This window comes from Pollicipes pollicipes, unplaced genomic scaffold (genome assembly GCF_011947565.3).
Source record: "Pollicipes pollicipes isolate AB1234 unplaced genomic scaffold, Ppol_2.1 Scaffold_4797;HRSCAF=5665_pilon_pilon_pilon, whole genome shotgun sequence".
NCBI lineage: Eukaryota > Metazoa > Arthropoda > Thecostraca > Pollicipedomorpha > Pollicipedidae > Pollicipes > Pollicipes pollicipes.
Genome location: NW_023596560.1, coordinates 1,889 through 18,637, shown reverse-complemented (window position 1 = coordinate 18,637; position 16,749 = coordinate 1,889). Strand labels below are relative to the sequence as shown.

The 16,749-nt window shown below is 52.5% G+C and overlaps 1 protein-coding gene across 1 annotated transcript; it reads left to right on the top strand.

Annotated features, from left to right (window-relative positions):
- Positions 1-1,703: 1,703 nt before the first annotated feature.
- LOC119099646 (L-asparaginase) lies at positions 1,704-16,313 on the top strand (the record flags this gene model as incomplete). Its single annotated transcript, XM_037222713.1, has 12 exons — positions 1,704-1,714; positions 2,304-2,539; positions 2,898-3,010; positions 3,418-3,570; positions 4,033-4,179; positions 4,515-4,721; positions 5,587-5,818; positions 7,463-7,578; positions 8,479-8,771; positions 15,214-15,395; positions 15,499-15,827; positions 16,047-16,313. Coding segments are annotated over exons 1-12 (2,286 nt in total), but the record flags the coding sequence as incomplete, so codon positions are not given.
- Positions 16,314-16,749: the final 436 nt, after the last annotated feature.

The window sequence follows — 16,749 nt, the reverse complement described above, 5'->3', positions numbered from 1 at the left end:
CTTTTTGCGAGATGAATACTGTATTGTATACCACCGTAACACGCACGACACTGTGTGCAGGAGCAAACATGCTGATACTCCTGTCGAATTTTCTCAGATAATTTCAGCCATTTTCAGTCTTGCCGACTGCAGGTAAACATCGTCGAGCAACAACGAATTATTAAACTTTCCATATGATTTGCCCCGTTTGATTTTGTGAATGCTCAGCTCAACAACGACTATCCTACGATCGGACATAATTCTGTCCGCAAGTTGGGCTTTGGGTGCTTCAGCCTGGGAAAGAAACGAGTCAATAATTATAGAAGATCGATCCTAGATTTACTTTGTGGATCTCTACGTCCATGGGTATGCATGCGAACTTCAGGGTTCGATGACCTCCAAATGTCTATTAGCAAGTCTGCTCGCATAAATTCTTGAACTGCCCGTTTTGATTCGTCGGTGTTGTAACACCTGGTTGCAGCAGTAAACCTATCGATCTCCACGTCTAAGTTGAAATCCCCGTCCCATATGATGTCACCAGTTCGTATGTCTTCGTATTTGTCAAGTAAGGTGCGAAAGTGGCTCGGGCTGTCTGTGTTCGGACCGTATGTGTCTACTAACGTGAATGTGTTCCCGTTGATGTCGCAACGAGAATGACAAAACCACCTGATGGACACTAAACGATTGTTTGGATGGACATTTTCATATCTGGATTGATAAGGATGGCTTTCCCTCTGCTCCTGTTTCCGCCGTGAGCGAAAACACCCCGTGCTCCCCATTCGTTCAGCCATATGTTCTCAGCTGTTATGCCTGAATGTGTCTCCTGCATGGAAACTTTATCTAATCTCCGTTTCTTGAACCAGCAAAAACAATTGTCTTTGCTTGCTCGATTTCCCAATGAATCGGAGTCCATCGACATTTATTGATGCGATCTTAAAATGTATCATGGCTCAAGAAGAGGGCTGCCATTGAATGGACAAGAGACACCCCAAACAGCCAGGTCTCTGCGCAGGGTGCGGGCGAGCCAGAGGCCTAAATGATTTCACTCTCCTTTCTTTTTCGGCCCCTTCCCTGTTGACCACCTGGGTCCGTCGCTTTCCTACTCAGTCTCCCCTCCACCACCTCCCACACACTGCTACGCTCGAGCCGGCCCTGATCGCGACGCGATTCGAGCGACCAGGAGCGCGCGTCAGGAGACCAGGCTGAACGACGGCCAGCTCCCTCTAAATTGGGAGCCCAAGGGTCAAACGAGTCTCCACTGAAGCACATGCGCGCCACCTGAGACCGGCACCACCACTAGATCCTTCCGTAACGTGCTCCGACCGACTGGTCAACAGGAAACACTACGCCACTTACGATAAACCGCACACGCGCTCAGCGCTATAACCTTCGTGTCAAACGGTGGCACGGCGACGGCATATAATCCGGCATGCTACGACGCCCTACAAAACAGCCCGCGCCAAACACTGCTAACTGCACGGCAAACTTACGCCACAAAATTATCAACTTGACCCGAAATTTCATGATGGTGTGGTGGGGTCTGGCCTCACACGCAACGAGCACTGCCGAGCCGTGGGCTCTGATGTCAAATATCGATCCAATCAAAAGATTTTAGACTAAATGTTTAAAACATGGCCTCTGAATTTCAGGCGAACAAACGGCAGTTGTGAGGCACTATATAAGGCAAAGGGCTGATCTTAAACCATAAGAGAAATTATGCACACATGTGGTCCAAGTATGTGCCCAAGCAAAAAAAAAAAGTCGTGATGCTTCACCTGTACACCATGCATGATACATTAGTGGACTTCTGCCTGCCAAAACCATTGGAGATGACCCAACTCATTGAATATTCCATAAAGTTAGCTGATTGAATGCTCCAGCATGAGCTCAACTCATTACTATTCCAATCAGTGATATAAACACGAACTTGTATAAGCTTCTAAACGCGGTAGTTTTCTTTTGAGCATGTTTTTGTATGACCTAAATCACGCTGACCTTTACCTATGTTATTTCATTAGTCGCCCGACGCCGCAAAAGGCATCTGGTTGATGTCATTTCATGGAGGCTGAGTACAGTACATCCTGCGCGAGTGGCACGTGGTGGTGCTAAACATATGAACCAGTTGACCGTTAAGTCCTTGGATCATCACAAACAAACCTCAGTCAAGTTTACGCGGGCTACCTGACAGTGCAGACTTCAGTTCTTCCGACGTTTCGCGACGCGTGCCAAAGAGAGCAGCTCTACCCTCAGTGTCAGCAGGTACACCTGCCAGGCAAACGCTCCTTCGGTACCGAAAGTCGCAGGCCGTACCCTAGTGTGAACAGGGGCTTCGTCGTGTCGCCGTTGCAGATCCCTATTTTCGAGACGCGCAGCGACGGTCGCGACAACTTTCTGGTGGCGCTGCTGCTGGCCGGTCAGTTTACGATTCCCGAGGTCACCGTGTTCTTCAACCACGAGCTGTTCCGCGGCAACCGCACCACCAAGATCAGCACGGGCAAGCTGAGCGCCTTCGGCTCACCCAACCTGTCGCCGCTCGTGTCGGTCGGCATCGATATCGAAGGTGACTCACCGCCAGACCAAGTGGAAGCTGGTGCTGGCTCCTGCTCGCGGCCGAGGGCTCTGGAGATGGTAGTTAGAACCTCTTTCCTTGTGGCATATGCCTCGACAATGGCTCTGGCATCTCGTTCGCTGTTACTGTTTTTGCCTTCCGCAAGAACCCTCGTTCAGCAACCGCCTAAAACTGTGTCTTTTCTCATGACTATGAATGCATATATTGATTTATCAAAGCAAAGATCTATCTAAGCTCTGTTCTCAGAAGGCGATACGCGTTTATCCCCCCCCCCCCCCCCCCTTCTCCCCACCCACCAAAAAGCATATCATCAGACTCTGCTGTCATGTCATCTGCACTGTTTTCGCAGTTGACTACCGAACGATATTCCGTCCTACGACGATCGCCCGGTTTGAGGTCCACAGCCGCCTCTGCCGACACGTCGGGCTGCTCCGCCTGTTTCCCTCCATCACGACGGAGACGGTCAGTGACGCGCTCTGCGTCGCCCGTGCAGTAGTCCTGACCAGGTGAACTGCCCTGCAAACGACCAGGCCTCCGGTGTGGGCAAAGTGAATGTTGACCACGTAGGAGGAGAAATGTTAGTGTGTGTGTAGAAAAACCCTGTTAGAAATGACGCCGATGGTAGAGCACATGCTACGAAACTGGTGTAAGTGCTCAGCTGGGGATAATTTGGAAGTTGAACGATATACCCGCTGATATTACACGGCTAGCCAAGCACCTGGGCTGGCCAGCCTGAGTCGCGCACAGCATGTGCATTTAACGTCACGGTTCTCAATCCAGGAGAAACCAACGGACTTTTCGTTTGCCGATCGATTCCAAGATTGGCAAGCTGCATTATCTCCACCAACGGCACGGCGCGGTTTGCGCAGGTGAAAGCGTTTCTCCAAGAACCGATCCAGGGGGTAGTGCTGCAGTCGTACGGGGCCGGCAATGTACCCTCCAACCGCAAGGACCTGCTAGACGCCTTCTACCAGGCCAGACAGCGAGGTGTCATCGTCGTCAACTGCACCCAGTGCAGTCAGGTGTGGATACGCAGCGAAGAAGCTGATAGGACTGCTCATCACATGCAGCTGGTGTACAGGCTGTGGTTTGTCTGACACGGTTAAGCTGGCGCCGGTTGGGCATGACAAAACATAAAATAGGCCGGCCGCCCTTTGCTGAGGAGTGTCTATCTGTTTATCTATGTGGGTACCCAACGCAATGTGCGTGTTGGCGGCCATGACAAACACGTGGACACTAGCAACTAGAACGTGGACGTAAGTCACTAGCACGTGGACACTAGTCACTAGTTCGTGGACCCCAGCCACTGGCATGTTTATTCTAGCCACTGGCTCGTGGACAGTTCTCAACAACCCGGCCTCAACTGGTTAGCATAATGCGTCTCATAGGGTCCTTATGTCGAGATCAGGCTGTGCGACCGCAGACAGCCGTGCTGGACGCTAGCCCGTGCCTGCATCCTCTGAACGGCTAGTTGCGTCCTCCAGGGCGCCGTCAGCGCCACCTACGAGACGGGCAAGTCCCTGCTGGACGCCGGCGTGCTCCCCGGAGCGGACATGACCCCCGAGGCCGCGCTCACCAAGCTCGCCTACGTGCTCACCAAGGACGAGTGGGACCTCGAGACCAAACGACAGGTACGGGCCGACTGACGCGCTCGAGACTTGGTGCGCTTGGAGACTTGGTGGCTACCTGCTCCAGGCATCCGTGTCACTGTGATTCCTGATCTACGCCGATGTGCTGGGTTAAAGTGTGTGCGTTCGCTCCACTGCTGTCCGTATTGCCTACGTAAAAAGGTACTGACGACGCAGAAGGGTTAACTGAATGAGTTTACATCGTTTCCTAAATCTGCCGCTGATGAAGTTCTGGTATATGAGCCACTGACGAAAAATAGCAGTTGCGAACGTGTTGCCGCGTCGGCTCAACGCAAGGACAACGATAAACTGAAGCGCGCCGTGTCTGCCGCCAACAGAAGATAACGCAGAACCTGCGCGGCGAGCTGACCGCGCACGTGGACGTGGAGCTGCACGACCAGGACCTGGTGGAGGCGATCGCGCGCAAGATGCACATGACCTCGAGCGGCGAGGTGGAGCGGCTGCGCGAGACCCTGTACCCGGCCATGCTGTGCTCTGCGGCCGAATGCGGCTCCATCGAGCGCATCGACGCGCTGCGGAACTTCGTGAGTGAGGCTGCTCGGGCTCCAGACCAGGTCATGGGCTACAGACCAGGCCATCGGCTCCGGACCAGGTCATCGGCGCCGGACCAGGTCATCGGCGCCGGACCAGGTCATCGGCTCCGGACCAGGTCATGGGCTCTGGACCAGGTCATGGGCTCCAGACCAGGTCATCGGCGCCGGACCAGGCCATCGGCGCCGGACCAGGTCATCGGCGCCGGACAAGGTCATCGGCGCCGGACCAGGTCATGGGCTCTGGACCAGGTCATGGGCTCCAGACCAGGTCATCGGCGCCGGACCATGCCATCGGCTCCAGACCAGGTCATCGGCGCCGGACCATGTCATCGGCGCCGGACCAGGTTATCGGCTCCGGACCAGGTCATCGGCGCCGGACCAGGTCATCGGCGCCGGACCAGGTTATCGGCTCCGGACCAGGTCATCGGCGCCGGACCAGGTCATCGGCTCCGGACCAGGTCATCGGCGCCGGACCAGGTCATGGGCTGGTGACTGAACGCTGGGGTCGTTTGTCTGGAGGCTGTTTCGTTAAGGTGGGCTTTCGAGGGTTCAGTGCTGCAAAATGGTGGTGAAAGCCACGCTACAGGTTGACGTACAAAATCGTCAGGCTAATGTACGCTTAATGGCAATCCAGTGAGGGTCCTTAAGGAGCATCCGTATTGTCGTGAGCTGCTGCTGCGACCAGCGGCAGCCAGTGTGTTTATGCTGTTCTTGCAGTGCCTTGGTGGCCCTCAGGATATCGGTGCCACGTTGTTGAAAGGACTTATCACTCAGGCGTACCATGCTGGCTGATTGCTCATGTATCTCGTCTTACCCGCATGTTCACCCCTCCCCCTGCCCTACCCCTTTCGCTCAGGGGGCTGACGTGTCCAGCATGGACTACGACCGGCGCACGCCGCTGCACGTGGCTGCGAGCGAGGGCAATACGGCCGTGCTGCGTCACCTGCTGCTGCACGGCGCCAGCGTTCACATCCGCGACCGCAGCGGCGCCACGCCTCTCCACTCGGCCGTGCAGTTCCAGCGGCTCGACTGCATCCGCATATTGGTGGACTGCGGCGCCCATCTTGTCATGGCGCCGGCGCACCTCGGTCAGTGGCGGCAGCCGCAGGCAGGCCACTCGGTGCATGCGGGACAGAGCAATCTCATGTCTCACCATCAGTCTCATACCTGTCAAGCAGCGTGGATGTTTTGAGTCGATGGATAGGAAAAGCGACCAGAAAGTTCAGAATTACCCTCTGCCGACCCCCAATAATTGTGTGGTGCATGGAAACAGCAGCGAAAGTTCAAAATCTCTAGTGGGGCATCCCAGTCATTTTTGGGGAGAGCGACGCCTCAGAGCGGGACCGCGTGACGTGCAGTGCCCGCTACCGATGGAGAGGGCGGCACACTCGTGGGAGAGCGACGCTTCAGAGCGGGATCGCGTGACGTGCAGTGCCCGCTACCGATGGAGAGGGCGACACACTCGTGGGAGAGTGACGCCTCAGAACGGGACCGCGTGACGTGCAATGCCTGCTACCGATGGAGAGGGCGGCACACTCGTGCTTGATCCTGCTTCAATGGAATCGGGCCCGGCTCCGACTTACAGCGCATGGGGCATATTTTGGCTCTGACTTCGTGTAAGGCAGTGCAACATTGGATTGATCTCAATGCCAAATCGAGGAGAAGTGGCTCAACTTTTCGGGATCAGTCCCGGCGGAATCGCTTTCCTTGACAAATGAGGAGGTATTCTGTGATATTAAGGCCTACATAGAACGCCTATTCTAATCTCAAGATATGTCTGCATCGGTGATTTTCATTTGGTCCGCGTATAGGGTGTCATAGCATTAATATGCGTCGTTATTTGCGTCCCTAATGGAGTCTAGTCATCGATGATTATGTCGAGTTAATTCTGGGTTCGAATCACGAGACAAATTAAAAGGCCTCAATTCCATCGTGGCAAAACTCAAATTTCGTTCGTTCCGGAGTCGATTTCAACTGTACACTGGATCAAGCACAAGTTGGGTGAGAGTTGTATGAGCCGCCGTCGCTGAAATGGGCGTATTTGCGCTGGATATGCAATGCAGCGTTTGTTGCGATAAATGACGGTCATCACCTGGGTTTCTCCAAGACAAACATGTGCTTGGGTCATCTTTTATCGCATTGCGTGTAGTTACATTCTGCATGTAGGCACTATGTGGCTGTCAGAGATGATTACCAGATCGCAGAGGTCCATTATCCATGCTTTGCTAAGATTCGATGTGGCTCCATGAGACAGCTGGGAATTTTCCGTTTGATAGCTGTGTCCATCTCACTGATGTCACGCCATGTCTCACATGACTTACCGTCACATCACAATTTACCGACTACGCACCTGTTTCGGCCACGTCACGTCACGTGCCACGTCACGTCACCTGTCGCGCCACGTCACCTGACGCGATGTGACGTGCGCTGTGATGTCAGGCTGTCTGTGCCGCCAGGGATCACATGCTCTAGACATCAGGCACTAGGTGTGGATGTACGGTGTAGTGACGTGACTCTCCAACTGGCCAGCGCTGTGACACGTCGTGATGTGCTGCCCTCTCCCCGCCCGCCGCCAGGGGGTACGCTGTTCCCGGTTGTGACGTACTTCTGCCTCCCCCCCCCCCCGTCACCAGGGAAGCAGATGTTCCCTGCTGTGACGTACCCCAGCCCCCGTCCTCAGGGGGGCAGCTGTTCCCCGCTGTGACGACCCCCCCCCCCCCCTCCGTCGCCAGGCGAGCAGCTGTGTAGCGCCGCCGCTACTGGCCGGGTCACCATGCTGGAGGCATACCGACTGGCCCAGACCGACCTCGGCCAGCCGGACGCCACCGGACGCACCGCCCTGCACGTGGTATGGTGCCAGTGCTGCCTGTGGTGCCGCTCATGTCTGTTTAGTGAAGTATAGCGTAAGCAGCGCGCGGTGTGTATCTTGGACGAAGTTATGATTGCGTCATACCCAACAGGACAATGGCCTTCCGCTAAAGCGAGCAGATGGATGAGCTATAGCACGTGCAGGGCTGGTTACGAGAAGTAGAAAATGTATTTATACGGAACATGCTAATGGCACAAAATTGTTCACCGTGTCTTGCGTTTTTCGCTGCCATTTCAAAAGTATAGGTGCTGCTAGCGGTTTCAAAAAAATAAAATAAACAAAAAGAAATGCAAGTCAGAGATTTACCTTTCCGACAGGTGATAGGAAATAACGGATTCGTTTTTGTTCTGTTGTTCGTATCCAATATAAAAGCACCCTGTGCCCTCCCGGAGGAATACTCTTGGGCAAGCTTGTTCTCGTCTCCAGGTGGAGCTGTACGCGACCTGAGAATCAAACAAATTTTTGTTTATGGAAATGCAATAGATTTCATTGATTTCGTTTGTCATCCTAGTGCTTTTACTGAGAGAAACATTGTAACAATGATATTCAAAGTGTGACAGAGCTTATACGTGGACCATATGGATAGAGTTATAGATGCCATCTTGCTGTCAAAGCGAATGGCCTATGAAGGTTTTAACGAATTCAATAGAACGGCACACCCAACCTATAGAATGCCACCACGGTAATTGGCTGCATTGAAACCGATTCCAGAATTTCACCACCTATCCTTGGGTCAGAATCGAAGTCGAATCGAATTTGCGTCACTCGCACATGGAGTCTGAATCGATTCCATCATTCTTGAAACGAAACCACGCCCGCTCCCACGTCCGGCAGGCAGCGCTGCCGTCTCTTCCTGCTAACTCCTCCCTGATCCGGCAGGCGGCGCTGTCGGGCAATGCCGACATCTGCCGGCTCCTGCTGGCCTACGGCGTGAGCCCGGCGGCCAAGGACATGCTTGGCTTCACGCCGGCCGCGTACGCACGCATGGCCGGCAACCACGACCTGCAGCGAGAGCTGGACCAGAGCGGTGTCTCTCTGCAGGCCAACGGTCGGGACGCCTTGAACGGGACGCCCGGCCTCTCAACGTTCCTCTCAAGTCGCTGTGACGAGGTGCTGTCGCGCGAGGCGGCCGGGTCGATGCGCTTCCTGTCCAGCGCGAGCGAGGCTTCAGGGCCGGGCGCGGCTGTTACGCGACAGCAGCTTCGATGATAACCACTCCGGCTAGCGCCGGCTAGCGCGGCGCTCATCGAGCTGCCGGATCGGCGGCTCGCGTCGGAGCCTTGGCGCTGGGGATGGGCACTTGCGGACGGAATCTGATTAGGAGGGCTGGGCGGAGAATATGTTGAAATATGACGAGGTGCCAGTTAGGCCGAGCCAGGGACGGCCATGAGACTGAGGGTGCTACGGGTGATAGGCCTGGACTGAGACTGGAGCAGTCTACTGGTCTCGGGCCCAGGGCCATGTGATTGAGTATTGCTCAGTAGGCTGGAAACTGAGGGGTAGGTCAGGGCTGTCGGATGGTTCGGCAGAACCTGTGCGCACACATGGGGCGAAAAACCGGGCGCGGTCCCTTTAAAGATTGCTTTCTTGTTTCTCCGAGCTTCTTCTTGCCCCTGCAGTGATGACGCCTACGTGAATGCTGATGCAGTGCTGCAGGGATCCAGGAGCTACACACCTGTGCTGCGATGGAGTGCTGCTAGTTGACGTGGTTCTCCCACTCCAGTCCTGAATGATGTATAACACACACGCGTGTGCGTTGTGCGTAGACCGTGCTCGTCGGCTCCGCCTCGCTTTCGCTATGGTATTGTAACCAAGAAGGAAAGTTGGTTAGCCTTTGAAGCGCGATTCTCGTGTGAGTCTCATGTGATTCCCATGTGAAGTCTGTGATGATGGCAGCGGACCCCGTAGGTTCTGTTATTCGAACCCGAAGGCAATTGGTTGGAGCTTGCTAGCACGTATGGTGCAATTACATTTGGTAGCACTCCTACGTCGTGTGGTTGAATGAAAAGTGTTCGGTGAGAACACGTTGGACTATGATTGCAATGCTGGCATACGATACATCACGATGCGAAACGCCGACTCTTCATTTTCCGTCATGCAGTCCTGTGACTGTCACGCTGCTCCTCCTCTCTTGGCATCCTTTTGTCTCATTGGTGCATTACTGCTTGTGCTCAACGTCGACATCTCACGTCACCTACCCAGTGAAACAAATATAGAACATTGCGGAGTGCGTTGCCACATAGTCGCGCTCATGAAGCTGAGGCTGTTTAACATTTGCTGGACGATAGTGCTACGGTTCTGACAGCCGTCAACAGCCGTCCTCTCCGGGCACATAAGGATTCTTGAAGTCATTTTCAGCCATCTTCGATCGTTGTCCGAGCTCAAAATCGCTTCCAAATACAATTGTTTAGTTGTGTTATATATATATATATATATATATATATATATATATATATATTGTTTCATAGTTCCTGGTGACGACTGGCTTAAAGCGTTTACTCTAGTTCAGAAGTGATTCCTTGACGTTATCCACCGTATCCCTCTCGTCAGCAGCGCGTTGAACGTGATGATGTAGGTTTGAGCGCTGTCGAGTGATATCCGCTTCGGGATATTTATATTACGCTCGAACACCTTGAGCATCAGGTTCTCTTCTCTTAAAACCTGATTGCAGGCAGAGCCGACTTGCTTTCTCTTATTTTCAACATCTACGTGTTCAGGGTCTGCGCAGTTTTCCCTCAATACGCCCTGCACTAGCTTTCCCAAAGCAGCTGGACACAGCTCTACGTAGCTGCAGTTTTGGACCGTGGTTCTTTCGTATCCAAAGCTTTGAATTCTTCTAGATTTCGTCGCGGCAACGCTGGGAGCATCAAAAGAAGCATGTTTGCGATATAGTGGGCATGATGGAGGCATGCATGCTTCTCAGTTCGTGACGAATATAGCATGACATTAGTGACAAGTGTATCCACCTATATGCCCATGAAATTAGTTACTGTGCCCATGTGGCCTATGTGGCCTATCTGCTCGAAGAAGTGGAATACAAAATTTCATTAGCAGATGCTGGTTTAATGACACGATTCTTTTCGTGCCGTGGATATGCCGAAGCACGCGCAGCGCACGTGCGTAATCGTCTCCGCGAAGCGTGAATGAGAGCAGCTTTGCCTTGTAACTCTCAAGAAATGGAAGGGTCAGGGTGTCTGCCCCTCTTACTCTATCTGCCTGGCCGCTGAATGGCAGTCCCATAATTTGCAGCTCACTGTGTTGCCAATATTTTGCCTTCGATCTACCTTCATTTTTTCAGGAGATGCTGGCATAAAGACGTTATCAAGAAAGCATTTGTTATATTCTCGCCTGTCTTTTCGCGCCCAAACCTCGACACTTTGAGGCTGAGCCCATTGTCACGAGTCACCTTTTATTACCTTCAATCTAATTCGGAATGAACATTTTTAGAACTACAGGAAGGAATCGACCTGTGGCACATCACCACATGGTCACTTGTGCAGCTTAGAAAAGAAACGTCAAGCCTCTTCAGTACACAAATGCGTGTCATGATAACTGCCATCCGTGCGAGGAACAACTGCGAAGACGGTTTTGTGTGCGTTGCTTGTAGTTGGTGTGCGACAGCGATTAGCAGAACTTGCACCTATTATCTAGCTCGAGAGCTGCTCAAACGTTCCCACATGTGTTGGAACATGACAACCGTTACCTATGACTTTTGGAACATTTCTGTTACAGAAACGCATGCGTGCACACACACACATATGCATATACAGACATTTATATGCATATATATATATCTTATATATATATATATATATATATATATATATATGGCTTATGGCCCTTATGGCCTTAGAGAGCGAGAGAGAGAGATAGAGATGAGAGAGAGAGAGAGAGAGAGAGAGAGAGAGGAGAGAGAGAGAGAGAGAGAGAGGAGAGAGAGAGAGAGAGAGAGGAGATGTATGTGTATGTGTATGTGTATGGTATTGTGTATGTGTATGTGTATGTGTATGTGTATGTGTATGTGTATGTGTATGTGTATGTGTATGTGTATGTGTATGTGTATGTGTATGTGTATGTGTATGTGTATGTGTATGTGTATGTGTATGTGTATGTGTATGTGTATGTGTATGTGTATGTGTATGTGTATGTGTATGTGTATGTGTATGTGTATGTGTATGTGTATGTGTATGTGTATGTGTATGTGTATGTGTATGTGTGTGTGTGTGTGTGTGTGTGTGTGTGTGTGTGTGTGTGTGTGTGTGTGTGTGTGTGTGTGTGTGTGTGTGTGTGTGTGTGTGTGTGTGTGTGTGTGTGTGTGTGTGTGTGTGTGTGTGTGTGTGTGTGTGTGTGTGTGTGTGTGTGTGTGTGTGTGTGTGTGTGTGTGTGTGTGTGTGTGTGTGTGTGTGTGTGTGTGTGTGTGTGTGTGTGTGTGGTGTGTGTGTGTGTGTGTGTGTGTGTGTGTGTGTGTGTGTGTGTGTGTGTGTGTGTGTGTGTGTGTGTGTGTGTGTGTGTGTGTGCGTGCGCGCGCGTCACGTTTCACGTCAACCGACCCACCTGACGAGAATGTTGGGCCGTGTCTATACGTCTTCTGTTCGGTCGTACACTGATGATGTGCCTCCATTCGCACGGATAGTACCACCGTGTACAAATACTGGGCCGGCTGACGATGATGATAATGATGTATTTAACACACCCTCGGGGGGGGGGGTCAAATTAACACCCTGAGGGTTTTTCCAGAATGGGTTGCGAACGGCGCGGTGTAGTCGCGCCAAATTTTGCATAATGTAGACAACTGAATAGCGGATCGTTTGACATCAAAAATTAGATGTACCTTGTAAGATCGCTGACTTATGGCAGGTCAAAGTCAGGCCATGGTTTTAGGGAAGGCAATTTCCAGGGAATCGTCCAATCTCATACAATAACGGAGTGTTTGACGAAGCCATACATGTCTGAGATGCTTTCTTAGGCACCACAAATATTAAATGAACAAATTACTTTGACCTAAGGTCAGGTTTGAAAGTTAGACTAAGGTGAAAACCAACCTGATCTATTACTCTAGGGCTTGCTGTATGGGATAGGTTGTGGTGTTCATTTCGAACTTATTGACAGCAGGAACCACATTATGCATCTTCCATTGACTTCTTAGAGGTCAGAACAGGTCATTGACCTGAGATGACCCGGGTCGGCATTTTGTTTTAGGAACATACTGCCTAGCGCAATCTTTGTCGTTTATTCAAATGCAAAACTGAGAGCAGTCTTGTACGATTTTGGTCACCATGACGTTCAAAAGGTCAAAAAAGGTCAGTGACCTCAACTGGGCTTGTGACCTTTTGCTGAGAAACAGTTTCCTAGGTTCTGGGGGCACTTTGGAGACCGTCCTCGAATTTGACCTTGTTTGACCTTATTTAAGCCTGAAGGTCATGACCTAAGAAGCCCAAACTTTGACCTAAGTGAGCTAATGTAGAGGTCAAGACACTCTGCAAATTTGGTGTCTTAAGCTTTCTTAGTTCCCGAGATCTCAGGGGGTCAAACTGACCCCAAACCGAGCAAAGGGTATTTAGCCGGGCACCCGGGCGCGTGTTAACATTAGATTCACATCGTGGCTTTTCACTTAGGTACGTCGTGGTATACAAAATATGTCGGGAACACAGAAAAGAGCAATCATGCCACCGGCGGGGTAGCACACGCTCACATAATATATAGAGATGCAGAACATGCAGTGTAAAAGAACATTGTAAAAATCACAAGTCCGAGTTTGGTCGGCAACGCTCACAGTACCTATTACTTGTTTCACGTGGCGTCGAAAAGCCGGCGCTTGAGGGTCGATGCCGGGCATATCGACAACTCCACGCCCCGGTAGCACGGCCGGTGACTCTCCGCTGCCGTGCGGCTTTGCGGCCGGGTCAGGCACGCGGCACGTCTGGTGGCTTGTGCGTGCCTTTGATTCGCACGCTACCCCATCGTGTAATACATGCTGTCAGGCAGCTCAGGCTTGATGCGAGAGAGAAACAGCACGCACAGCTTGGAAGAGTGTGACAGGTATTTGTCTGGCTGTCAGTCACCCAAGTGGTTCCATAGCGTCCGATATGTGGTCGTCTTGTCTTCTGCCTGCCACCACCCGTGCACACAATTTTGTAATCTTCTACACTCGATGCCTCTGAGTATCGCTACAGGAGCCGTATGCAGACATACATATCTGATTAAGGACAACACCGACGCTTGCAGAATGCTCTTTAAGGTCGCATCCGGGATCACATGGCCCGCGTGGCAGCTGAGGTGACGGCCGGTGGTGACTGATATTTCTGACTGATATGGAGCTAGGGACTGTCGCACCACAGAAGATCAGCGCGACTGGCGGCAAATCTCGCAGCGTCGTTGGAGTGTTGATCAATAATATGTGTTTTGTGAGCGTTTAGCTCCGTGTCATTGTGCCAATACCACTGATGAGCTGAGCGCTCGTTCCATCCCGGCGATAAGCTGCTTCATATCGTTCAGTTTCCGCCGACGAAGATGTGTGTGTCATCTGCCAATCGGATGACAATGATGTTATTGGAAACGCAAGGGCTCGAGTTGTTGGCGAACGGCACGAATAAGATGCAACTCAGAGTGCCACCCTAAAAAAAACTCTGAATGGCTTGTGCCTTGGTTTGGACGAAAGGGGATATATTACATGTAGATTGTACCTTCATACAGGGAAATATAAGTGTTAGGCGGCAAAAGAGCTCACTTATGCATACATATACACACAGACGCACGTATATATATATATATATATATATATATATATATATATATATATATATATATATATATATACAATAAAATCATGCGGTGTCTGATAAATCATACATCAAAATCATGCAGTGTCTGATATAAACACTATATTGTATGGTGTATTGATATATACACTATACACAAATCATCACCTTGTCTGTACATCGTGATAAACATTCGGGGGCTGGGGCCCTCACAAAAGAATGTAAACAGACACCCGTGGCGTTTTATGTCACTTTTGAACAAAATATTACCGACATGACTTGGGGAAAAAAATTACAAGTCATGGACCATCAAAGTCAGACGCTTCAAGTTTTCGCGTGCATATATGGATGGAAGATAAGCTATCTCAAGTTCACTACGCTCCGGATCGTTCAGACATTAATCCAGTAAAAAAACATCAGGAAACCGATACCCCGCTATCCAACGTTTTGTCGACGCAGCAAAACATATGACGCATCGCTTCTGCTAAGCTATTATCAAGGAATTGTGAGCACGGCTGCAAGTCGCTTAAACATAATTCCGTCTTGCATGTGTTCGCTTTGCAGTTGGAAGCACGCCTTTGTGGGTGCTGTTTCGGAACCCGCCTCTGTCATTAATGTCATAAATGGTAACGCGACTCAAAGCTACAATAAAGATAACACCCCTACTCCTCGAATTTGACAACCATCTAAACATAAGATCAAAGCAATCATTGAACCATCATCCAAATTATCTCTAGGCTTGAAATTGGGTCCGACACCAATTGCGACGTTTTCCGAATCGTGATGCGCTCAAATTACATGTTTCTCACCCGATCCCGTCCTGTTCCTCGCCACCACCGCCTGGCGTTGTGGCCAGTACATCCGTCGCGCGCGCCGGCCGGGTCACGTGCAGCATGACGCCCTGCCCGCTGTCAGCAGTCGTGGCGCTCAGCTGCGCCGCGCTCGTCATCGGCCGCTTTTCCCGCCAGCCTGGCATCGTGTCGGGCCCCGCCGTCGCTCAGCTGTCGGCGCCCTCTCGCCTGATCTGCGCCGCCTGCTGCCGGTGGCGGCCCGGCTGCGGCGGCTTCAGCTTCGCCAGCGGCCACTGCCAGCTATTCGACGCGCTGTGGTCCGGCGACGGTGCCGGCGCCGCAACCGGCAGGCAGCACGCCGGTCGAGTACGTGAGCGAAGAGCTGACGCCCCTGCCCGGCCGGCTGGCAGCTGTTCGGCGACAGCTGTACCTGCGGTCGTCCACGATGTCGGGTCTTGACTGGGAGGCGAGCCGGGCCGCCTACTGCGCGCGCGGCCCCTGCGCGGACCTGACCACGACCACGGACGTGGCCGAGGCCGCCTGGATACTGCATCACAGCAGCCGGCCACCTTTCGGCGAGTACATTGGCATGCGCACCTGGGACGAGGGCACGTTCATCGATATCGACGGCTCGAAGCCGTCAGCCAAACCCGTGCTAGCCTTCAACGCGGCTACCGGTGTCGGCTCTGCGTCAACGTTCGCAAGGAATTCATCATGGATACGTTCGCGGCACGGCCGTGCACAGACCTGCGCAAAGGCTACATCCGCAAGGTGCCGCGCCGCTGCCAAACGCGGTTGCCCTGCCCGGCTGACTGGCTCGGCCTGGACGCCTTCTGCTACGGCTACTTCTCCACCTGGGCCCACCTGGCACATTGCCGCCCTTCTGTGCCCGGCGCAGCAGCCGGGCGCGCGGCTCGCCTCCTTCCCCTCCGCCGGCACGTGGAACATCCTGAGGGTGGTGATGCCAGTCACCACGAGCACACACGTCGGCTTGCATCGGGCCTCCGACAGCAGCTTCCGCTCGGTGGACGGCACTGCCTGGAACATAACCTGGCTGCCCGATGAGCCCAAGACTGGCGTCGGCTTAGACTGCGTCGCCACCGAGCTGGCCGGGGCCAAGGTCATCCCATGCTCGGCCGCACACAGCTTCATCTGCCGTGTGCCTGTGCGTGGCTGCTAATCGTCCCGGTTCACGTGTGTAGCAACAGAGGGTGGACACGCCTCCCCCACACATACACAAGTTTCACGAAATGGGACTTGTTCCTCCCATCTTTAAAATGCAGATGTTTCACGTTTTCCCATTCCAGATGGCATTGTCAGGCCTGCATGCCCCCCCCCCCCCCGTCCAAGCGTGACTCCTCCAATCCTGGCTTGCGCCCCTATGTCAGAGATGCGGTTTTTACCCACACCCCAGTCAGGGTCGCAGCATTGTGCTCCCCTGCTACCTGTGGCGCAAAGGTGTCCACGGAACTTGCACGGCTTAGGTTGGTGGTGCTGACTTAGGTTCAGGTTGGTGGTGATCGGGACTGTGAACTTGCAAGTCCCTTGCAGCGAAGCACCTCTTAAAGGCACCATTTCACATTTGAATGGGATTTGGAAAT